The sequence below is a fragment of the Bufo gargarizans genome, chromosome 1 (assembly GCF_014858855.1).
Source record: "Bufo gargarizans isolate SCDJY-AF-19 chromosome 1, ASM1485885v1, whole genome shotgun sequence".
Taxonomy (NCBI): domain Eukaryota; kingdom Metazoa; phylum Chordata; class Amphibia; order Anura; family Bufonidae; genus Bufo; species Bufo gargarizans.
In genome coordinates, this window is record NC_058080.1 from 670,250,898 (window position 1) to 670,277,113 (window position 26,216).

At 43.5% G+C, this 26,216-nt stretch overlaps 1 protein-coding gene across 2 annotated transcripts in view; it reads right to left on the bottom strand.

Moving 5' to 3' along the window:
- AP3B1 (adaptor related protein complex 3 subunit beta 1) overlaps positions 1-26,216 on the bottom strand; it is a 316,263-nt gene that overhangs the window by 154,883 nt on the left and 135,164 nt on the right. For both annotated transcript variants that reach the window (XM_044276105.1, XM_044276102.1), the window contains exons 13-14: positions 25,526-25,658; positions 21,264-21,373 (exon numbers count right to left, since the gene is read on the bottom strand). In XM_044276105.1, coding sequence (XP_044132040.1) covers positions 21,264-21,373; positions 25,526-25,658 — 243 coding nt within the window. The remainder of the gene's footprint in view (positions 1-21,263; positions 21,374-25,525; positions 25,659-26,216) is intronic.

Below are 26,216 nucleotides of genomic sequence, written 5' to 3' on the forward strand. Positions count from 1 at the left end.
AACGAGCAGAGGTTGAGCACTGAAATCAGAACAGAAAAATAGTGCACCTTTCAAGGATTAGAAAAGCCAAGACCTATTGCTCAGGTACGCCCCCAGAAGGGAAGGCACCTAAAATAACCCAGGGTATGGTATGCTATCACTAGCTGCTCATGCTGGCCATAGCCGGGGAGAGAGCATGTGCCCTAAGGAAGCAGGAACTAACAGACAGGAGACCATGTGGGACGAGAGTGGAGACACACCGGCAGTGGGCACAGACTGCCTGCTAGACAGCACTGGAAGAGAGGGCAGCTGCAATGCTGAAAGTAAGAATGCGGACAAGCCGACTGATGACCGGGATTACAGCTGCCCATTAGAAAGTACAACAGATACAGATCAGGAGTCTGAGTATTCATGAGTGGCGCGCTCATCCCTCCTCACACTTAGGCTACATTTACACAAACGTATTTGGTTTCCGCGTACGTTCCGTTTTTTTTTTTAGCTGACCCATTCATTTCAATGACAGGACACCATGTGCTATCTGCATCTGTATGTCTGTTCCGTAGCACCGCACAAAAAAATTGAACATGTCCTATTCCTGTCTGCAAAACGGACAAGGATAGGCATTTGCAATCTGCAATCTGCGTCAGCAAAGAAAAACGGATGCCATACGCACGTTTTTTTTTTTTTTGGGGCGGATCAAACTACGATAACTAAGCGGCAAAACAAGACCACAGTCCTCTGTTTAGACAATTTGGTAGGAACACAAGTCAGTTACCCAATCAGGTCTCCAATGTAATGGGAAATAAAAAATAAATAAAAAAAATTCTTTAATTCTTTAAAGGCAGTGGAAAAGTTAGAATAAGAGGTTTTAAGCAAATAAGCAAAAAAATATGGCAATTCTGGCACTGCTTTTCTTTTTTTAATAGAGTTCGCCGTGCAGGATACATTGTGTGACATTTGAGTATTGCAGTCTGCAAAGGGTTAGCAAAGTACGGATACCTTCCGTGTGCATGTGGTATATTTCTCGCTCCCATCAATAGAAATGACTATTCTCACCCCAATACAGACCAGAAAAGGACCTGTTCTGTAAAGTCTAGAACAGCCATATTGATCTGCACAGAATATGGACTGTTGCATGGTCCAACAGAAATGAATGGGCCAGAGTGCTACCTCCAAAAAAATGCGGGTAGCGCATGGATGAGAAATACAGTCATGTGCATGAGGCCTAGCGGTATGATTGGGAAGTAAGTGGTCTTTCAAAGAATACAACTTCATAGAGAATGTGACTGTTCTTTCATAGTGAGAAAGAAAATACAGCATATTTCATCATTTCTGTTTTCAGGGGGTAGCAGGAAGCTGTGACGCGGCGTACTGGCAGTGTTCTCCTTGGGGTAGCAGGAAGCTGTGACGCGGCGTACTGGCAGTGTTCTCCTTGGGGTAGCAGGAAGCTGTGACGCGGCGTACTGGCAGTGTTCTCCTTGGGGTAGCAGGAAGCTGTGACGCGGCGTACTGGCAGTGTTCTCCTTGGGGTAGCAGGAAGCTGTGACGCGGCGTACTGGCAGTGTTCTCCTTGGGGTAGCAGGAAGCTGTGACGCGGCGTACTGGCAGTGTTCTTCTTTAGAGAGGACCTTTCACCAAAAAAAAAAAAATGTAAACTAAGACTATAGCGTTACTTACATGCCCCCATGATTTCTTGAACGTTAATTCTTTTTTCATTCTGTGCCCCCGTTTGTCCGCTATGCCCCCCGGAATAATTCCCGCCGTCTATGCTAATGAGCCAGCCTCAAATGGGCTGGCTTTAAAAGTTCTCCCGGTCGTGCCTTCCATCTTCTCCCTGGCACGGAGCGCATCCAATCAGCGCGCTCCGCTCTTAGCCAGGGAGAAGACGCTCCAGTTCTCGCGAGACTTCAGAGAACTGGAGCGATTTCGTCTATCACGACCGGGAGAACTTTTAAAGCCAGCCCATTTGAGGCTGGCTCATTAGCATAGACGGCGGGAATTATTCCGGGGGGCATAGCGGACAAACGGGGGCACAGAATGAAAAAAGAATTAACGTTCAAGAAATCATGGGGGCATGTAAGTAACGCTATAGTCTTAGTTTACATTTTTTTTTTAAGTGAAAGGTCCTCTTTAACCATCCATGAATTACAATTCAATAGTTTGTTCACTGAATACATGCACCATCTTTTAAATCTGCAATGTCGTAGAAAAAAAAAGTACATACCATATAAAGCCCTTAGCAAAGTATAAACGCTACTCGCTTTCATCGCCCTGATATTTTTTTATTAATACAAGAAAGCTATTAATCACAAGTCTGCATTTAATGAGCCATTTGCTGCTGTGGCAATATTTGGGAAATTATAATTTAGACTCATCTTAATAACTAATCTAACATGAATAATGTGTTTGGGAAGTAAAAGCTACATCCGAATTTTATTTTAAGATACAATACCTCCCACTTTAATAACTCGACCAATGAAACCGCGTTCCAAACGAAACCCTCAGTACAGAGCTAACCTGTAAAATTATTTCACAGCCTAGCAGTGCTGGAAATGTTTACATCAGTGTAAATATTAATCTCCAATAACGAATATAATTGCCGCTGATTAATATGTATGCTGCTGTACTGTACTATCACTCCACGGACAACAAAGTATATGAAGCATGAAGGGAAGAGACGCCGCGTCTGTGTCATAGCCATGTCCTCTACCCTTCACCAACATTCACTGTTTTTCAAAGACAGGGATCAGCGACCTCCGGCATTACAGTTGTTCTGAAACTACAACTCCCAGAATCCTTGATTCACTTTGGTCAGAGTCATAGGAACAGCCGAGTAAGTGTGCATGCTGGGAGTTGGAATTTCATAGCAGCTGGAGTGCCGAAGGTTGCTGATCTCTGTTCTAAGGGGAATGGTCCCAATATGGCTGTGTAACAATAAGACCTCCTTCAGTTTTTTTTTTTTTTTGCTTCAAACAGTTGAAAGCGTATAGCAGCAACTACTGCCCAAATATAGTGTGAACCTAGCCTTAGTGGCCTGAAAAACAGTGTCGACCAAAAATGGGATATACCCCTACAGTCGATGAGCGGAAAGTGTACATTACAATTTTATTCCACAAAGTGTTGGATAACTGTGAAATAATTCTCGTTTTACATATTGACCCCTAATCCTAAAGGGGTTGTCAGAGTGTTCGAATGGCATCTGTCAGCAGATTTGTACCTATGACACTGGCTGACCTGTTACATGTGCACTTAGCAGCTGAAGGCATCTGTGTTGGTCCCATGTTCATATGTGCCTGGATTGCTGAGAAAAATGAAGTTTTAATATATGAAAATGAGCCCAGCATATAGATGCAACGGGGGTGTTGCCATTACACCTAGAGTCTCTGCAACTTTGTGTGTAAGGTTACATTCACACAAAGTACTCTGCAGTCATTTGCCATTTTTTATTTTCTTTGCCCCCAAAAAACACTGCAGCTGTTGCAGTACTTTAACCACTTCAACCCCGCTAGCTAAAACACCCTTAATGACCAGACCACTTTTTACACTTCTGCACTACACTACTGTCACCGTTTATTGCTCGGTCATGCAACTTACCATCCAAATGAATTTTACATCCTTTTCTTATCACTAATAGAGCTTTCATTTGGTGGTATTTCATTGCTGCTGACATTTTTACTTTTTTTGTTATTACCGTATATACTCTAGTATAAGACAAGTTTTTTGGCACATATTTTTGTGCTCAAAAAGCCCCCTCGTCTTATACTCGAGTCTCGATTTGGCCGACCCGAAAATGCCACTGCAGCGAGCGGCCCGGCCGGCGCGTGACTGACGTCACTTAGTAACGCTCCTGCTTCCTGAAGTGGGAGGAGCGTTACTAAGTGATGTCAGTCACGCGCCGGCCAGCCAGCTCCCGCTCGCTGTAGTGCATTCATCGTAACAGTGAGTACAGAGGCCGGACCGGTTATCAATAGGAGAGAGATTGTTTTACACAGGAGTAACATACTTTACACGCAAAGGCAGTTATGTGCGCAGTTTAGGACACGAGGGGACACATAGGGCCATGAGGGGGACCAGCATAAGATGCTATATGTCTTATGCTGCCCCCCCCCCCCCCCCCATGGACCTATGTGTCATAGCACATATCCCCTATAACAGCGTCCTCCACAGATCCACCCCATAACAGCGTCCTCCACAGATCCACCCCATAACAGCGTCCTCCACAGATCCACCCCATAACAGCGTCCTCCACAGATCCACCCCATAACAGCGTCCTCCACAGATCCACCCCATAACAGCGTCCTCCACAGATCCACCCCATAACAGCGTCCTCCACAGATCCACCCCATAACAGCGTCCTCCACAGATCCACCCCATAACAGCGTCCTCCACAGATCCACCCCATAACAGCGTCCTCCACAGATCCACCCCATAACAGCGTCCTCCACAGATCCACCCCATAACAGCGTCCTCCACAGATCCACCCCATAACAGCGTCCTCCACAGATCCACCCCATAACAGCGTCCTCCACAGATCCACCCCATAACAGCGTCCTCCACAGATCCACCCCATAACAGCGTCCTCCACAGATCCACCCCATAACAGCGTCCTCCACAGATCCACCCCATAACAGCGTCCTCCACAGATCCACCCCATAACAGCGTCCTCCACAGATCCACCCCATAACAGCGTCCTCCACAGATCCACCCCATAACAGCGTCCTCCACAGATCCACCCCATAACAGCGTCCTCCACAGATCCACCCCATAACAGCGTCCTCCACAGATCCACCCCATAACAGCGTCCTCCACAGATCCTCCCCATAACAGTGCCATTCACAGGTCCCCATAAGTGTCCTCCACAGATCCCCCATAACACTGTCCTCCACAGATCCCCCACATAACAGCGCCCTCCACAGATCCCCCACATATGCTGCATTTCCCACCCTAGTCTTATACTCGAGTCAATAATTTTTCCCATTTTTGGGGGGTAAAATTTGGGGCCTCGGCTTATATTCGGGTCGGCTTATACGGTAATCGAAATTTAACGATTTTTTTGCAAAAAAATGACATTTTTCACTTTCAGTTGTAAAATTTTGCACAAAAAAAACGACACCCATATATAAATTTTTCGCTAAATTTATTGTTCTACATGTCTTTGATTTAAAAAAAATGTTTGGGCAAAAAAAAAAAATGGTTTGGGTAAAAGTTTACAAACTATGGCACAAAAATGTGAATTTCCGCTTTTTGAAGCAGCTCTGACTTTCTGAGCACCGGTCATGTTTCCTGAGGTTCTACAATGCCCAGACAGTAGAAAAACCCCACAAATGACCCCATTTCGGAAAGTAGACACCCTAAGGTATTCGCTGATGGGCATAGTGAGTTCATAGAACTTTTTATTTTTTGTCACAAGTTAGCGGAAAATTATGATTTATTTATTTTGTATTTATTTTCTTACAAAGTCTCATATTCCACTAACTTGTGACAAAAAATAAAAACTTCCATGAACTCACTATGCCCATCACAAAATACCTTGGGGTGTCTTCTTTCCAAAATGGGGTCACTTGTGGGGTAGTTATACTGCCCTGGCATTTTAGGGGCCCATATGCATGAGAAGTAGTTTGCAATCAAAATCTGTAAAAAATGACCGGTGAAATCCGAAAGGTGCACTTTGGAATGTGGGCCCCTTTGCCCACCTAGGCTGCAAAAAAGTGTCACACATCTGGTATCGCCGTACTCAGGAGCAGTTGGGGAATGTGTTTTGGGGTGTCATTTTACATATACCCATGCTGGGTGAGAGAAATATCTTGGCAAAAGACAACTTTTCCCATTTTTTTATACAAAGTTGGCATTTGACCAAGATATTTATCTCACCCAGCATGGGTATATGTAAAATGACACCCCAAAACACATTCCCCAACTTCTCCTGAGTACGGGGATACCACATGTGTGACACTTTTTTTGCAGCCAAGGTGGGCAAAGGGGCACACATTCCAAAGAGCACCTTTCGGATTTCACAGGCCATTTTTTACACATTTTGATTGCAAACTATTTCTCACACATATGGGCCCCTAAAATGCCAGGGCAGTATAACTACCCCACAAGTGACCCCATTTTTGAAAGAAGACACCCCAAGGTATTCTGTGAGGGGCATGGCGAGTTCCTAGAATTTTTTATTTTTTGTCACAAGTTAGCGGAAAATGATGATTTTTATTTATTTATTTTATTTCCTTACAAAGTCTCATACTCCACTAACTTGCGACAAAAAAAAAACTTCTAGGAACTCGCCATGCCCCTCACGGAATACCTTGGGGTGTCTTCCCTCCAAAATGGGGTCACTTGTGAGGTAGTTATACTGCCCTGGCATTTTAGGGGCCCATATGCGTGAGAAGTAGTTTGCAATCAAAATCTGTAAAAAATGACCAGTGAAATCCGAAAGGTGCTCTTTGGAATGTGTGACCCTTTGCCCACCTAGGCTGCAATAAAGTGTCACACAACTGGTATCGCCGTACTCAGGAGCAGTTGGGGAATGTGTTTTGGGGTGTCATTTTACATATACCCATGCTGGGTGAGATAAATATCTTGGTCAAATGCCAACTTTTATTCCACTAACTTGCGACGGGGTAACTATTGCACGTGCCACCATACCAGCTTCAACTGCCCTTCTGGTGCTCGCCACTTCACCATGTTGTACGGCAGTGCTGGTACTAGGTCCAGGATGGGCTGCGCTGCTGGTGTATGCCTCACCACGTAATCCGACAGCGCCAGCCCCACTCTGCTGCCCTTGAAGCGGATCCTGCGCAACCTGTGGTCTAGCGACACGGGGCCGGGTACGCCTGGTGCTATCAGGGACCTCAGCCTCCTCGTCTGAACTTTGAGTCAGAGAGCCACTGCTTTCTACAGGTTCATATTCTGACCCGCTAGAATCATCAGATGAGGGTTCCCATTCCTCATCCGACTGGGTCAGAAGCCTGTAGGCCTCTTCAGAAGAATACCCCCTGTTTGACATTTGGGCAACTAAATTTAGGGGTATTCCCTGAGACTACCCAAGAAAAAAAGGAAGCCTGCCTTACAAATGGGAGGCTAGCGAAGTACCGGAGGCCTCTGCGGTTGATAAAAAATATCAAAACTGATTTTTTTTATCGCCGCAGTGCGTGTAAAGTGAATGTGCAGTGATCGAGCAAACACTGCGTTTTGGGTGGAGGGCGAACTAAAGTGACACTAATACTATTATAGATCTGACTGTAATCAGTTTTGATCACTTACAGATACTATAAAAGTACAAATGCTGATTAGCGATACGCTAATCAGCGAATAAGGGACTGCGGTGCGGTGGGCTGGGCGCTAACTGATCCCTAAACTACCTAACCAAGGGGCCTAAACTATCCTAAAACCTAACGGTCAATACCAGTGGAAAAAAATAAAGTGACAGTTCACACTGATCACTTTTTTCCTTTCACTAGTGATTGACAGGGGCAATCAAAGGGGTGATCAAAGGGTTAATTGGTGTGCAGGGGGTGATCTGGGGCTAAAGTGTAGTGTTTTGGTGTACTCACTGTGAAGCCTGCTCCTCTGCTGAGACCAACCGACGAAAAGGACCAGCAGAGGAGCAGGGAAGCCATTTAACACATCATATTTACTAATATGATCTGTTATATGGCTTCTGATTGGATTTTTTTAAAATTGCCAGCCTGCCAGCCACGATCATTGGCTGGCAGGCTGGTGACGAAATGGTGCTTGTAATTTTGCCGGCCTGCGATGCGCATGCGGGCTCAGTCCGAAATCTCGCGTCTCGCGAGATGACGCACGGATGCGTCCAGGAGGAATAAATCAACCGCCTCCCGGACGCATCTGTGCGTTACATGGTCGGGAGGCGGTTAATGTCACTTGCAAATAACTGAAATGTCTACACAGATTTGTGTTTTTGTCTCCCCTTTTTTTTTTTTTTCAATGCAGCATGCGCTGGTTATGGTATTCTCTTCTGGAGCTCTTCCCATAGGCTTCTCTCTAGTACTTCAAAAATGCAATAAAAATACATGGGGCCAGATTCATCATTAGCTCAAGTCTGAATAATGGAGTGAAAAAGTCGCAAAAAAAATGCGCAAACGCTAAAACTGCGCCCAAATTTGTTGCTTACTGACGGATAAACTGCTACCGTCAAACCACATTTAGCACAGTCTTAAAGGGCCGATCATAAATCTGACTTGGCTAAAAATGACTTTAGCCATAAGTGAAAGTGGAGTGAGCTGTCAGAGTCATGATAAATCTGGCCCTTAGGCCTCATGCACACGACCGTTTTTTTTTAGGTCCGCAAAAACGGGGTCCGTAGGTCCGTGATCCGTGACCGTTTTTTCGTCCGTGGGTCTTCCTTTTTTTTTGGAGGATCCACGGACATGAAAAATGAAAAAAGTATCTAAAGTCAAGTTTGCCATTGAAATGATAGGAAAAAACGGACACGGATCACGGACACGGATGACAATCTTGTGTGCATCCGTGATTTTTCATGGACCCATTGACTTGAATGGGTCCGTGAACCGTTGGCCGTGAAAAAAATAGGACAGGTCCTATTTTTTTAACGGCCAGGAAACACGGATCACGGATGCGGCTGCCAAACGGTGCATTTTCCTCTTTTTCCACGGACCCATTGAAAGTCAATGGGTCCGTGAAAAAAAACAGAAAGTGGCTGCACTCAGACATGGCTTCCTGGGCAAAACCCCAGGTCAGGTTGCAGCTGTAGACCTTGTGATTGTCCAAGTAAAAGCTTTCCAGATACCAGTCTATGGGAGGTCCTGCACTATGCTCCTTGTCCTTTATGTAGGTGAGATGGTTACGGTTAGTGGGCACAATCTAGTGTGAACCAACTGGCACACTGGAGATCCTGCTAATAGAAAAGAAGCCAATATACGGAGTCCGATTAAAACATCTGCCCTGCTATTTAAAGTTCTCTCCTTATAAACAAAGAGTGTGTGACTTTTTCTTCTGGATAAGACGGATTTGTTCATGTTCTTTCAGATTTTCTGTACACATACTGCATGAATCGAGGGATTGTTAAGGACTTTCTCCTTCTAACCCCGTGTGAGGCCAATTGGGGATACAGACTGATGCAAGCCAAGCCATAGTACTGAACAGCAAGGGATCTATGGTCTGATCAGATCAAAATACACAAAACATGATAAAAAGTATGATCACTGCAGGTCTGACCGCTGGTGTCCCAACCAATCACAAGAGTGGGAGTGCCCAAGTCCCAGTGTGAATGGAACAGTGTGACCAACGCTCCATTAACCCCTTAAGGACTCGGCCCTATTTCACCTTACGGACTTGTCCATTTTTTGAAAATCTGACCAGTGCTGATAACTTTAAAACGCTTTGACTTATCCAGGCCATTCTGAGATTGTTTTTTCGTCACATATTGTACTTCATGACACTGGTAAAATCAAGTAAAAAAAATAATTCATTTTTATTTCTAAAAATAAAATAAAAATGTACCAATATTTTTTTCAAAATTGCAAATTTCCAAGTTTCAATTTCTCTACTTCTATAATACATAGTAATACCTACAAAAATAGTTATTACTTTACATTCCCCATATGTCTACTTAATGTTTGGACCATTTTGGGAATGATATCTTATTTTTTGGGGATGTTACAAGGCTTAGAAGTTTAGAAGCAAATGTTGAAATTTTTCTGAAATTTTCAAAAACCAAAATCTTTAGGGACCAGTTCAGGTCTGAAGTTACTCTGCGAGGCTTACATAATAAAATCCACCCAAAAATGACCCCATTCTATAAACTACACCCCTTAAGGTATTCAAAACTGATTCTACAAACGTCGTTAACCCTTTAGGTGTTCCACAAGAATTAATGGAAAATAGAGATTCAATTTCAAAATTTCACTTTTTTGGCAGATTTTCCATTTTAATAATTTTTTTTCCAGTTACAAAGCAAGGGGTTAACAGCCAAACAAAACTCAATATTTATGGCCCCGATTCTGTAGTTTACAGAAACACCCCATATGTGGTCGTAAACAGCTGTACCGGCACACGGCAGGGCGCAGAAGGAAAGGAACGCCATACGGTTTTTGGAAGGCAGATTTTGCTGGACTGTTTTTTTTTTTTACACCATGTCCCATTTGAAGCCCCCCCGATGCACCCCTAGAGTAGAAACTCCAAAAAAGTGGCCCCGTTTTAGAAACTACGGGATAGGGTGGCAGTATTGTTGGTACTAGTTTAGGGTACATATGATTTTAGGTTGCTCTATATTACACTTTTTGTGAGGCAAGATAACAATAAATAGCCGTTTTGGCACAGTTTTTATTTTTTGTTATTTACAACATTCATCTGACAGGTTAGATCATGTGATATTTTTATAGACCAGGTTGTCACGAATGCAGCGATACCTAATATGTATACTTTTTTTTAATTTATGTATGTTTTACACAATGATTTCTTTTTTGAAGCAAAAAAAATTATGTTTTAGCGTTTCCATAGTCTGAGAGCCATAATTTTTTTAGTTTTTGGGCGATTACCTTGGGTAGGGTATGATTCTTGCAGGATGAGATGACGGTTTTATTGGCACTATTTTGGGGTGCGTGTGACTTTTTGATCGCTTGCTATTACACTTTTTGTGATGTAAGGTGACAAAAAATTGTTTATTTAGCACAGTTTTTATTTTACATTTTTTACGGTGTTCATCTGAGGGGTAAAGTCATGTGATATTTTTATAGAGCCGGTCGATACGGACGCAGCGATACCTAATATGTATACTCTCAATGATTTGAGCAGGCACCATGTTCCGATAACCGCCCGCCGATACGTCATCGGTCCTTAAGGACTCGGGAACCATGCCGTACCGGTACGTCATGGGTCCCTAAGGGGTTAAAGGGCTTGTCTCACTTCAGCAAATAGCATTAATCATGTAGAGAAAGTTAATACAAGGCACTTACTAATGTATTGTGATTGTCCATATTGCATCCTTTGCTGGCTGAATTAATTTTTCCCCACATTATACACTGCTTATTTCCATGGTTACGACCACCCTGCAATCCAGCAGCGGTGGCCGTGCTTCCACACTATAGAAAAAAGCACCAGGCTATGTGTACTCCCACGGTCCCGACCACCAGAGAGGCCGGAACTTTTTCCTATTCCCATGTGTGGCTTGTATCCCGGCAGGCTGTTCCGGCAGAGAACAGCCTGCCGGAACTCTCCAGATCTGGCACTGCCTGATGCATCCAGAATGCCTATTGGCCCCATTAAGTTTAATTGGGTGCAGTAGAGATCCAGCTGCATTGCAGCAAAAATTCTGAGAATTGGCTGGACACAAACAGCTGCACGTTGTGGTTGGTGTCCGGCTGATTCCCAGAATTCTCTTCCGGAACAGGTGGCGGGATCGCAGTGCCCCAGATGCTAGTCTTTAAGCAGCCTTCTACAGTTTTCAAACTAGCACCTGGATCTGAATTCTTTTGTAACTGCATGTACTTAAAAATGAAGCATAGCCACTGAGTGATTCTATAAAATGCATCTGTACAGCGCCACCTGTTTGTGCTTTATCTTATTCCTTTGTCCTGCTCACTGAGAAGGTCGCACATGCTCAGTTTCATCCTTCAACTGCCTCCTGAGCTGTGATAGGCAGAGCTGAGACACGCCCCCTGAGCTACAGCAGAGAAGACACTCCCCTTGAGCCGTCAGCTTGATATAAATCTAGCAGAGTAATGAATGGGGAGATCTCTGGATCCATGTGAGGTACAGGGCTGGCTCTAGCTTTGTTAGAGATTGTCATGTCCTATATGATGTCCAATTTTCATTTTATTTTACATTAATCATGAGATAACCCCTTTAAGAAAATCCCATTCATCACCTGAAGATAAGCAAAAAACAGTTTAAGCAAATATGAGCATAAAATAAAATAAAAAAAAACGGTAATAAATCACAGCACAAAATGTCCTCTCAAAATAAGGTAGCTAAAGGGGTATTCCAGCAGAAAGCTAAATATCTAGGATGGTAAGAAAATGGTTAAAACAATCTAGTTTAAACTCACCTTGCCGATCCCCAGGGCTGCAGTTCTGATGGTGTCTGGGTCCCTGGCAGGGAATGGCTGGGAATGACGCTCAGCCAATCACTGGCTGCAGCTATGGTCCACCTCAGCACGTGAGCGGCTGAACGGCAGCGGGACCCGTGCACCATCTGAATGGGAAACCAGTGAGATGAGTATGCGCTAGTTTGCTTGTTTTAAAGCATTCATGACCATTGGGAATATTTCTTTATCTTTAAATATACCAACCATGCGCACTAAAACACCATATAAATAAAAGTAGACTAGAAAATGTATCAACAATCGACTAACACTCTGCAAAAATATCTGCTTAATGAACAAATCTGAATAAATCTGTGCTGTCTGAAAATCCCAACCAAACCTATGCACGGCTGATCGGCTGCTCCATCATCATACTGTGTACCAAATGACTTCGGAGGATCTTACACAACAGTGAGTAAATTTCAGAGTGGATGACACCTCGGAGAAACATTGCAATAAAGAATTTTTCTTTTTGAATCCAGGGTCCATTAGGCACCTCATCGCTGAAAATGACATCTCATCAGCTTAGCACAAGGAAAATTTATAACAACATTAATACAACAAATCCAAGACTCAAATCCCAGAACAAGCAGCCCTGCAGCCAAAATCTGCAAGCACAATATTATGCAGGCCGACACCAGAAGCCCCATCTTCTATTTGCAAATAAATAACGATCGCTGACTGCAATTTCCAGGACTGGTTAATCCAGAACCTTTCAGCATTTTGTGATCCAGAACAAAAAAATTATAATTCACGCAAAATATACTGGTATGTACTAATCAAAAAAAATAAAATTTTAGTTTCGTTCCCTCCCCCCACGCTGTCACCATCCAGGTCAGTCTGTCCTATAAGTGCTGGTATTTGCTCGTTGGATGTTAGTTGACCACTTCCCAACCTACGGTCAGACAAGAGATATATAGGGCACCTATGTGCATGATACTCCCTTATTCTATTAGAAAACAGAAAAATACAAAGCGGTAGGACAGACAGAAGAAAAGCAGTATGAAGCGTCTGATGGTAGAGCTTTCGGGTGATTGCACATAAAAAAAAAAAAAAGAAACCTTTAAGTTAAATTTTATGGATTTTGGAGTACATGTTCGCAAATAATTATTTTTTGTCCGCAAGCTTTTCCTGTACACATCTCTATCAGAAGGGAAAAAAGGATGAACCCCCCTTAAAAGGGGTTGTCTCACTACAGCAAATGGCATTTATCATGTAGAGAAAGTTAATACAAGGCTCTTACTAAAGTATTGTTATCATCTATATTGTTTCCTTTGCTGGCTAGACTCATTTTTCCATTACATTATTCACTTCTTGTTTCCATGGTTATGACCACCCTTCAATCCAGAATTGGTGGCCATGCTTGCATGTTGTAGAAAAAAGTGCCAGCCTATATTTGTCCCTATGGTCCCGGCCACCAGAGAGGCCAGTGCTTTTTCCTATAGTGTGCAAGCACGGCCCCCGATGCTGGATTGTAGGGTGGTCACAACCATAAAAACGAGCAGTGTATAATGTGATGGAGTCTAGCCACCAAAGGAAGCAATATGGATAATAACAATACATTAGTAAGGCTACTTTCACACTAGCGTTCTGAACGGATCCGCTCATATAATGCAGACGGTGGCTCTGTTCAGAACGGATCCGTCTGCATTATATTGTAAAAAAATGTCTAAGTGTGAAATTAGCCTGAACGGATCCGTCCAGACTTTTACATTGAAAGTCAATGGGGGACGGATCCATTTGAAGATTGAGCCATATTGTGTCATCGTCAAACGGATCCGTCCCCATTGACTTACATTGTAAGTCTGGACGGATCAGTTTGCCTCCGCACGGCCAGGCGGACCCCGGAACTGATGCATTCTGAGCGGATCCGCGTCCACTCAGAATGCATTAGGGCTGGACGGAAGCGTTCGGGTCCGCTTGTGAGCCCCTTCAAACGGAGCTCACAAGCGGACAGCCGAACGCTAGTGTGAAAGTAGCCTAAATGCCTTGCATTAACGTTCTCTACATGATAAATGCCACTTGCTGAAGTAAAAAAAAAGTGGAAGTGTAGAAGGACCTATAATCAAGCAATAGAAGGGTTGGCCCATCTTGGAGACGGATGTCATATCACTGGGATATACCATCAGTGTCAGACAGGACTAACTCCTATGTAGAGAAAGGGGCCTCCAAAGTGAAGGAGAGAACATCCCACATGTGCAGCTATGGGACCTCCGAAAATAGCCAAGCGAGCTTGCTCAAATATTTTCAGAAGTCCCACGGCAGTGATTAGAGAGCAACCACTTCTTCATTCACCACTATGGGACTGCCGAAATCAGCCAAGCCAGAAGTTCTAGCCTTTAAATCTACTCAATTTTCGCTTCATATGAGTTTAATGTGCATAATTTAAAAGGACTGTCTGCTTTACAAAACGCATTTTCAAATACTTTATTAGAGCCTACCGAATTAATGGAGGGGGTTCCTACATTGGCTCAAGAGAGGCGCTGAAGGGGTGTTTCTTCCACCAGAGGACCCAATGCTTTGGTGCATTACATAAACAGTCCGCCTATTACAAAGGGCTCAATGTAATGAATGACTTCTCTGTGGTGGTGGTGGTGCTGTAGAGGAACTCAACCTTTCGTGCAACATTCCCCAGCTGATCACTGGAAGTCCCGAGCACCAGGATATCCCATGATCGGCTTATGTACTGCTGGTGGGAGACCAACACTATACATACAGATAAGGTTGTAACTCCATCTCTCCATCACCAATATGGCCACCCCAAGGGAGATTTTAAACAACTTCATTCAAATAAAACTCCAAATGAACTTAAAACTCATTCCCTTTAACCAGTGGCATACTGACTAGGGAGGAAGACCACAGGACTGCTATGGGGTCAGAGCCTGTCCTGAACTGCTTCCCGTGTGCCCAAAATAGATTCACAGCAATTTCCATTTGCCTCTCCTAGGGGAAGCTCAGTGCCAAGAGTTCATTTACAGCTTCTATTGAATTAAAATCTAACTGTACAAATTCTTAGGCATTGAGCTCCCCCTAGTGGTGGCTACAGGCAGACAGTTTAAGAATATACAGTTCGATGGAAAGCAGGAGATTAATCAGTGTATTTATACCAGCTGTCCACTGCCTTTTACCGTAGTTAAGGACCGTGGGGTTAAAGACATGTCAACAGTTTGAAGACGTCTTCATTGCAGTAATGTATTATTTGTTTGTTACAAGTCAACAAGATGAAAGCCATTCTGCATTTGTGCGCTGTTCCATGATGAGCTAGGCCGCGCAAACATTAAATGCAGGGATGGAGACTTTTACTCAGGACCCCATCCCCCTCCACCACCCGCCCCGTGCAGTCACAGCCTCCACAATTTCATACCCTCTGCAAAGCCTTTGCCTTTTACAAGCCCAAATACTCAAAGCACCAGGTTTATTAATATCTTCAGCAACTTAATTAGCCCATAATTGCCAACAGGCAACGGTTTTTCATGCAGAGTGTCTCCTAATTGCTCAACCCTACTTATACATTTAACCCTTTGTCCTCTAATGTAAAAACCCTAATTATTCTGACAAAAGTTAACATCGTTTGTTTGGTAAGCAAGTTTTCTGCAGAAATAAAACTAATTAACTAACACTAATTGGATGGTGCCACCTGCCTCCTTAAAGTACAGATCCAGTCTCTTAATTCAGCAGGATGTGTATGAGATTTGCCTTAGTAAAGTGAAAGGGTTATACCCATCTCAGACAAGGATATCTCACCAATGTCAGATAGGATGGGACTCGCTTAGGGCCCACCAAAGTGAAGGAAAGTGCACCGCATATGCATGGCGTGCTCTCATTCACTTCTATGAGAGTTTCAAAAATGGCCGTGCGAGTGCTGTTTTTTTTTTTTAAGTTCCACAGGGATAAAACGGAGAGCGCACAGCATTCATGGAGCTGCCAGAAATAGCCAAGACAGCACTCAACTATTTTGGGAACTAACATAGCAGTGAATGGAGAGTGGCCATGCTTGCTCAGTGTGCTCTCCTTCACTTTGGGGGGGCCCAATCTGGAGATAAGAGGGTGTCACCGAAGTTGGACCCTCGCCTAACTGACATTGGTGGCATATCCTAGCGATATGCGACCAATGTCTGACATGAGACAACCCCTTAAGGGTACTTTCACACTTGCGTTGTCTGATTCCGGCAGGCAGTTCCTTTGCCTGAACTGCCTGCCTGATCAGGCAAACTGTATGCAAACGCATGTCATTTTTTCTGACTGATCATGCATTTTCAGACTAATCCGGATCCTGATCAGTCTAAAAAATGCCTGATCAGTCAGAAAAATGCATTGCAATACCGAATCCGTTTTTCCGTTGACATCAGGCAAAATGGATCCGGTATTTTTTTTTCCCCTCATTTTTAAAAGTCTACGCATGCGCAGACCGGAAGGACGGATCCGGCATTCCGGTATTTTGAATGCCCAATCCGGCACTAATACATTCCTATGGAAAAAAATGCTGAATTCCGCATTCAGGCAAGTCTTCAGTTTTTTTTGCCGGAGATAAAACCGTAGCATGCTGCGGTTTTCTCTTTTGCCTGATCAGTCAAAATGACTGAACTGAAGACATCCTGATGCATCCTGAACGGATTACTCTCCATTCAGAATGCATGGGGATATACCTGATCAGTTCTTTTCCGGTATAGAGCCCCTGTGACGGAACTCTATGCCGGAAAAGAAAAACGCAAGTGTGAAAGTAGCCTTAAAGATCATTTCTTGTTTTGTTTTTTCGGCTCGCTCCTACTATGGGTGACCTTACACAATGTGATAAATGGATACTGTGTACGATTTGTGTACTTACGATTGTCACTTGAGTGTTTTAGTGCATAATCATTCTTGTACGATTCTAACTATAAATGGTCACTTTCAACTAACTTTATATAAATGAATATAAGAAACTTGAATATATCTTATCAAAAAAATCCCCCCCCCCCCTCCCCAACGAACAATCTTTGTTAAATCCATCTTGACAGACAACAAAGCTGTCAGCTCAAGAACATCAAATTACATGCTGCACACAGAAGTCTATGGAGAGGGGGGCGAGGAATGAGCTGCTAGAGGGAGTCAGAGGCATTTTTTTCTGACACAATATATTGCAAAGTTTCTTATACTCACATGTACAGTTGATTTATGCAAAGTTGGTGGGAAGTACAGTGACCATATAACGTAGACCACTAAGCAGATACCGTATACTGGAAAAATTGGTCGTTACAATCTTGTGTGCGAAGATTTTTGGGGATAAGTACACATGGACGACAATTACCTGCTAAATGACTCTAATGCTATTTCACTTACTGTATGCATTAAACACTTGGACCTCTTTATAAGAGGTTGTATGCGTGTATGTATGTGTTCTGAATGAGGAAAAGAGAATAATCACCTCAAGATCATGATCTCAAGAACAAACGGATTGGGCATGTCAAAATCCAACTGCCCGATCCTCATCTCCCCTGACATTGCTTTAGTTGTAGGATGCAAAACAGCAGGGAAAGGTTCATCTGTTGTTATCAGCCTTGTAAGCAATCAGTCTGGTTTTTGCAATGTTGACTAAATCCTACTTTCTGGTTATGAACTGCAGCGCAAGTGTCTACAAAGCAACCATGACACCACTGGCCTACTAATCCTTGAAAAGACCCCCACCATAGTGGTCATGCTGCATCTACTACATAGGTTGTCATTCCCCTACAGGTATAAATTAGGAAGGGAAAGCTCTTAAAGGGGTTATCCCATCTCTGCATTGACTGCTACAACTTCTCTAACAGATTTATTTCAGGTTGGCAGTTCAGGGTTTGGGTCCTTCCTCCGGGGGAGGGGGCATGTCCTTTTTACTGCAGCTCTCTCCATGTAGCTGCCACAGCTTCTAGCAATGATACTGAGGTGGACAGAGAAAAAAGCGACCACCAGTTGGCGCTATTCAGAAACATTTTACTATATAGCTCAGTGGCTATACTAAATTTTATATTACATGCGATTACAAAATAATTCAGGTCCAGGTGCTGGTTTGTGGGACAGAATAAGATATTTCAACATTTATTTTAAAAGGGCATCTGAAATGTCAGCTACAGGATTCCCTTGTTTTTGGTGAGAATTACAATTCTACCTATTTAGAACAACATAACATGATTAACACACTGAGAGACATTTAACAATGCATTTACTCCACTACTGTAGCATAAATATTGTCTTACGTGCACCATAATTTGCTACTCTGTAGCCTTCGAAAAAGTAGTGAGAAAAGGGGGTTTGGCTTAGCGGGACAGTGGGGTTTACTATTACTTACGCCAGTTTCTTCCTCTTAATAAATTAGGTGCATCTCACTCAGGCACACAGGGAATCGAGACTGGCATGTGGGAATGCCAGTCTTGAGAAACATCCCTCACTGTGTTTGTGTATTATTACTTCTACCCATCAAAGCTAAGCCACGCGTCTTCTCTTCTGGAAGGAGACTGCAGTCATCAGCGCTTGCGCAGGTGTCAGTGAAAACAGCCTCCTGAGATCAATCGCTTGGGCTCCGATGGTCTTGCCAACATCAAGGCCAGGCATCCAAACAGTGAGGATGCCTTCCCCTGTCAATCAGGCCATGAGGGGCAGTGGTGACAGGGGAGGGGAGGAGGCAAAGCGGTGCCAAGAGTGGCTAAGCCAGCCCCTTGGTGCTCCAACCATCTAATTTACATGAAAACAGTACATCCGTTTGCAGCAATAGAGGGCTCATTTTATTCATCAGCATCCACCCTAGCAGTCAGTATGCCTGGTTTATTAGTGTTGATCATGGTGACTCAAGTTGTGACAAGCTAACAGCGGGGGGAGGATGGGGTCAGCTCAAGCTAGAAGTCTGTGGGTGGAGGTTGGTGCATTCCTTGTGGCACACAGAAAATCCCCTAGTGTTACTAGCCTATACAGAGCAACTTGGTTCCCATCTCCAATTTAGTAGGACAAGAACCATTTTTTCTTCATTACAAAGCATGGGTCATCTCCCAATGGCGTACCACTGCCTGCAAAGTCCATCACAATTTAAAGGGGGATCTATGTTTAACTCCTTTCCGACCAGGTCTTTAAACACGGCACCCACTCAGAAACCGAGAGGGCACAATAGACACCATGTTTTTGCTGTTTTAAACAGCAGGCACCCAGCGCTAATGTTGGTGATTTATTGGTGATATTGCTGATATCAGACATTTAATCCCTCAGAAGAAATGATCAATTGTGACCACAGCATCTGAGAGGTTTTTTCAGAGAGTGCTGTGCTCCTGGAGCCCGGATGGCATCCCCAAGCTAAGTTCTGACAGATTTACATTAGATTTAGCATCACCGCCAGCTAGGTGAAGGAATGGGCACATACTCTGCTGAAGCAAAATCATTCAAACGCTGAATCATTTTGCATTTCTGAACCAAATGAACAAAATAATTAGTGCAAAGATGTCAATAGCCTTTAAAGAATTGTAAAACTACAGATATTTCGATTACAACGGTTGTTTTTTAGCTTAGAGATCAACTCAAAGAACCTCGCTTAAAGGGCTTCTGTCACCCCCCAAAAGTCATATTTTTTTTAGGCTAATTAAAATCCTTAAACTGTGATTTTTCAATATATAGGGCTTTTACCCTTTTCTGTTGGCTAGTTTTTTTTTTAAACGGCACTTTTAGAATATGTAAATGACCTCTCTACCAGCAAGTAGGGCGGTGACTTACTGGTAGCCGCCGCATCCTCCTTTCAAAAAATGCCCCCTCCTCCTGCTGGTTGACAGGGCCAGCGAGTGCTCTCCTCCTCCGACTGGCCCCGTCTGCAATTCAAATCCCACGCCTGCACCTCATTCGGCGCAGGCGCTCTGAGAGAAGGACGCTCGCTGCCTTAGCACTTCCGGGTGACGTCATCAGCGCAGGCGCACTGAGGAAGTGCTGAGGAAGCGAGCGTCCTTCTCTCAGAGCGCCTGCGCCTAATGAGGTGCAGGCGCGGGATTTAAATTGCAGACAGGGCCAGCCGGAGGAGGAGAGCACTCGCTGGCCCTGTCAATCAGCAGGAGGAGGGGGCGTTCTTTTGAAAGGAGGATGCGGCGGCTACCAGCAAGTAGGGCGAGAGGTAATTTACATATTATAAGAGTGTCATTTTTAAAGAAACTAGCCAACAGAAAAGGGTAAAAGCCCTATATATTGAAAAATCGCAGTATAAGGATTTTAATTAGCCCAAAAAAATAATATTATGACTTTTGGTGGGTGACAGAAGCCCTTTAAAGTGGTTGTGCAGGCCGTTTATATTGATGGTGGGGTCAATATCTGATCGGCGGTGGTCCGACACCAATAAGCTGTTGTGAGCGCTACTTCCTCTTAATTACACTGCCCATCATCTCAGAAGTGCAGTGTAATCACTCCATTCACTTAAATTCACTTAATTAAACTACACCACCGCTACAGGGGGGATGCTTGCATGGAGCACCGCCTCCTCTTCAAACAGCTGATCGGCGGGGTAGGTCATCAATATAAACTAAAAAAAAAATCACAGAAAAAACTAAGATAAAAACATCCTGCCACGGAGATGATATACAAATGTGCGGATGTCCCTGGCAATATTAATTGAAGAAAATCACAGAAATAAGATAATAATGCACTTAGTAAAGTAGATGCAAGCACTATATATGGACAAAGTCCTCACTCTGATATGATAATATCTGAGACACTTAGACAATATATTTTGATCAAAACACATCTAAGCCCGCCTACCGAACGCCAAGGTGGTCTCAGGTCAGGCTGGTCCTACGCTAAACCTACCTAAGCCTTTGGGCTTCTATGTTCAGGAGCGCAGACGCCGCACCTATGGTGTGCTGCTCCTAGTCACCTCCATGTGCATCAAGCAACCAATGGGAGGAGGAGCAAGCACAGCCATATCTACCACCTAATCAAGGCGCTCTATTGGATAGGAAGGGCAAAAGTGCAGAGGAATGCTACTCCCAAGATAAAATAGGTGTGCATTCACACTGGAAGGTGCCACTCCCTCAAACAAATACTACATAGACAAAAAAAAATATTATATAAACTGCCTACAAAACCACTTTAATCTCTAATAAACACATAATTTTCCAATAAAACATTATTGTAAATTAAGTGCCAGGTACATGTACAAAGGAAGGAAAAATGCACAACCATAACTGGCTTGGCCTCACCACTGCATAGTCCCCATGAATATATAAGCATAAGGAGCACTTACAGTAATTTTGTCAAGGAGCTTCGCCATGTGTTTGATTATTTCACCATGCTGACTCGGCTGAGTTTGTAGGAGATTTTTAATGACCACCACACTTTCCGCGACCACAATATCTAAAAAGGGGGTCGGGAAATATAAGTGTGAATATAAGAATGCATAATAATTAATACACATCAGTTCATATTCTTCATTAGACGTGGGAATGAAGACTTGTTAACTTTTGCGTCATCTAGAAATATAATATATCATTCCAAATGGAGCCACAGAGGAAAATGGATTATAACGCGTGCTGTAAACCGCGACCAGTGCAATACAAGTAAAGCAACGCATTTGAAAAGCCAATAGTCTAAAATGTATTTCTATAAACCAAATGTAGCCCTACAGCCCATGTCCATGCGCTTTACATATATTGTACATGAGGACGACCATAAATGTTATCCTGAAAACATGTTACGTGGTAATCCCATGTATGTAGGCAGTGGTCGCACCAGAAAGAGAGTCATCTGTCTACTTCACACATCAAGCTCTATTATGACTAGATCAGAAAAGCAAAGCACAATGTGTAATGTGAACAGCTTCCGGAGATGTATATCTGTGGTATTCTACTGTCACCTGCTGGAGGGGCACACAAAGACGGCACCTTCATTCACAGGCAAGAATAAAGCTCTAGGAAATGGTAGGAAAACTTAAAGGGATATTAAAGGTTATCCTTTTTGAAATTAGAAATTACAAAATCTTTCCTATATTCCTTTTGTTTCAATTCTTGTCCGCATCCCCACTTAAGTCCGATTCTTGTCTATTTTTGCGGACAAGAATAGGCTTTTCTATCATGGTGAAGGACGTTTAAATCCGCAATTTGCGGTCCGCAAAAATGGATACAGTCGAGTGAATGGATCCTAAGTGATACACTTCTGATCAGTGGGGGAGGTGTACGTATGTATGAATGCACACTGAATGTATCCTGTCTTTATGTACACTACAGTAAGCACATAGTTATGGGGGTCATTTATATGCCATTTCTTGGTGTATAAAAGTCACAGATTTTGTCGCACTAGATTTTTGTGGCAAAATCCGCTACTTTTTCCAAGTGCCAAGAAAAGTTTTTGGCGTGGAAAATGTCTTAATTGTACACCTGCTCCCTTGCTGGTGTTGATTTAAGTCTGTCGCACAGCCTGCTGGAGGAAGCCGAAACCTATGTAGAGGCCTGCGTCTTCACATAACTTTGGCGCATCCTCCAGCAGCAAGTGGTCATCTAACCTCAGACATTGGGAGCATATCGCTAGGATATGTCCCAAATGTCTGACAGGTCTGGCACCTATCTTTAGAACAGAGCCTGCAAAGTGAAGGAGGGCGCACCGCACATGCGTGGCCACTCTCCATTCATTCCTATGGGAGCACCCCATTGAAGTGAATGTAGCGGTGCGCTTCCCATTCATTTAAAAGTGGCTGCTGAAAATAGGCAAGCATGCCGCTCGGCTATGTTCAGCGCTCCCATAGGAATGAATGGAGGGCAGCTGCGAACGCGCGGTGCGACCTCCTTCACTTTGCGGACTCTGTTCTAAAGATCGGTGCAGTTCCCACCTCTGCGATCCTAGCGATCTGCCCCCAATGTCTGAGGTGAGACAACCGCTTTAGGACTGGCCCGGAAAATGCTGGTATCACCGTCATGCTTAATAAATGTCCCCCAATATGTACACTGCATGTATACTACGTGTACACTGTATGTATGCTGTGCCAATAAAGAAATACCATGCTGGCACTATGCAAGTCACTGCATACTGTACATATCTCATAAGGCTACACACGTGACTCTAAAACCATGTGAAATTTATACAATTATTCACTCATCTACAAAGATGTGTTTATTTCCTTACGGCAGAAGTCAGTAAATTAACCGTCATCATAAACATGTATTTTTACAGCAAATAACATTTTTCTTCGTACATTCAGGATTCTAGAGATCTAAGCAAATGTGATTTCCCTATCACCAGTGCCCCCTACAGGCAGCTTTAGGCAAGTAATGTGCAAGTAAAGACGGTTAATGAATAAGGTTTTGCCTTCATTGACAAACTATTATATACACCACACTATTATAATCGTATAAGATCACTTGATGTTCTAGGCCTTTTAAGGGACTCATACACTGGAGTTTTTGTCGAGATAAGAAACTGCAAGAAAATACCGTAATAGGGAAAAAAAATATGACATCAATTGGGGTAAAACGCATACATTTTTCTTGCGTTTTTACCGCAACTAAAAAACGCAATATAAAAATGCAGCCCAATTCGTAGGCTGCACTACCGTTTCTGATAATTGTAATTCTCATCTTTATTGATACAGCGCCGACATATATGTGTCATTTAGTTTTTTTCTTTTCTTTTAAATAACTGCTCATCAGAACAGGTTTGTTAAAAAGGCAATGGAAATCTTTAGGGGCATTTTTTACGGAAGTGCATGTATTTTTGGCTGAAAAACACTTTTGTTATTGTGGTTTATTAAAAATATTTCTTCCATTTGTTTACTGCGGCGTACATGCTGCCCAGCAAGCTACTCAGTCCTTACAGTCAGTCTGTAGCCCCTCTCGCCTCTAAACGGGACATTACGCTTGAGGTCAGTCTATTCTATTTGACTGTAAAGATGTCAGCTTCGACTTGTGTTCGGGAGAACAGAGGAGAAGACTATAGACCGAGTCATCGGAAAGATCAGATTTCACACGGAATAGGACTGAGCAGCCTGCAATGTGTAAGAATACGGTACATGCTGACAGAGTTTAACTTTTTTTTTTTTTTTTATTAACACCCAATTACATACATGATTTTTGGGCTTCATGCACACGGCCGTATTTTTGATTCATGTGTTATCCCTATTTTTTGCGGTTAGTACAATGACCCATTCCTTTTCTATGGAACCATGCGCACATTGACTTATATTTTATAGGGGTTGTATAGTCAAAGATATTGATGACCTATCCTGAGGAATAATCATTAATATCAAATCGGCAGGGTTCTGACAACTGGCACCCCCTCCACCCCTGTGTGCAGAGGTAGGGGTGCTTGTTTAAGCGCTGCTACTCCATTAAATGCGTGTCATGCTCTTCCCATTCAAGAAAATGGCATCAAGCTGCAATACCAAGCACAACCAGTATACAATGTATGGCACCGTGTCTAATATACTATGAAGAGCCCCCAGCACCCAGGCCCTTCAAAAAGATGATGGGTTGGGGTGTCAGGAGTCGACAGCCAGTGATAAGAAATTGATGACCTATCCTTAGAATATGGCCCCTATAATGCTGTCAGTGCTAGGGCTCATGCACACGACCGTATGCCCTCCGAGACATGCGGTCCGCGCGCAGGCCATATGTCCCAGAGCGGCATACATTGTGCGCACAGAATCATAGGTTACTATGATGCTGTGCGCATCGGGCCGCCCGCGGGGCTGTTGTCCCGCACTCATAATATCATATGAGTGCGGAAGAATAGTCCAGCGGCAGCCCGATGTGCACAGCATCATAGTAACCCATGATGCTGTGCGCTCCCGTGCTCACAATGTATGCCGCTCCAGGACATATGGCCTGCTCACGAACCATGTGTGTCTCGGAGGACATACGGTCGTGTGCATGAGCCCTTAACAAGTACATTCCATAACTGTAAGGGTTACATAGCATCATAAATCAATATAATGCTACATGACCCTCAGCAGTGCTGGTAGTTCAGGACGGGTGCTGCTCTGCAAGTCTGCCGCGCGACACTCGCTTGTCTGAAAGGGGCCTTAGTATTCAGAATGTAATTCCTAGAAAACCCCTTGAAGGACTTTTGTTTATTGTATTATAATGAAAAGAAAAAAAGACCATATTTTCAGCCCGCATTTTTTGAGGATCGAATGCGGACCCATTCATTTCAATAGGGCAAAATATGCGGAAAGCAATCCGTGTGAGGTCCGCTTCCGCACACTTGTTCCACGGCCCCACAAAAAAAAAAAAAAATTGAACATGTCTTATTCCTGTCTGTTTTGCGGACAAGAATAGGCATTTCTATCATAGGGTCGGAAGTTCCGATCCGCAAAATGCAGAGAGCACAGAGCCGGTATTTTGCAACTCCACAATTTGTGGTCCGCAAAAATAGATACAGTCGTGTGCATGAGGCCCAAGAAGCAGTCGACCGTCCTCTAAAAGATAAACTTTGAAACGTATAAAAAGGATAATGCAGAGAAAGCAAATGGAAGTTGTCAAGCTACATGTAAATGAGGGGAAAGATGGATTATCTTACCGTCCCTTTTTGACAATAGGTACACAAGGCCATTAAGACATGTGTCAGTCACAGCAGATATATTGGTGGCGCAGCGTCCTATCGCCTGAATGGTGGCTGCGGCAAACTGCTTGTCCTGGCTTTTTACATAGGTCTAAAAATAAACAGATTTATGCACGTTACAAAAGGACTTTAAAATTGCATTACAGACTTGGGCAGCTCAGTGACAAGTGAATTCACATAGTAATGAAGTATCAATCTGCCCTATTCGTTCCCTTTTCTACAATTTCATTTCTCAGAGCCGGAGTGTGAGAATCCACAGCACCATTTCCATCTCTGGGGATCCGCTGGCTGCTGAAAGATTTACTTTTCACGTCCTATGCGGAGGCCGGCAGTAACTAAACAGAACACGAACTGGGCTTAATTTTATGACAATAGAGCCAAGGGACGATACAAACCCAAAAAAGAAGGAACGCCGAATATAATTTATTAGTAACAAAAAAAATGTAAGTAACGGATAACACTGACTCAATACGAGAACACATCTGGAAGAAGCGGAGGTGGCCACCGACCAGCAGATGTCAATTATCGTCGCCGTGCCCCAATATGCCCAGCGCAATATCCCACAGAGCTTCCCGATAGGCGACTACCACCAGTATTTCTCACCTTTTACAGATTGTAAATTAATAAGGCAAGGCCTCTCTTTCCTACG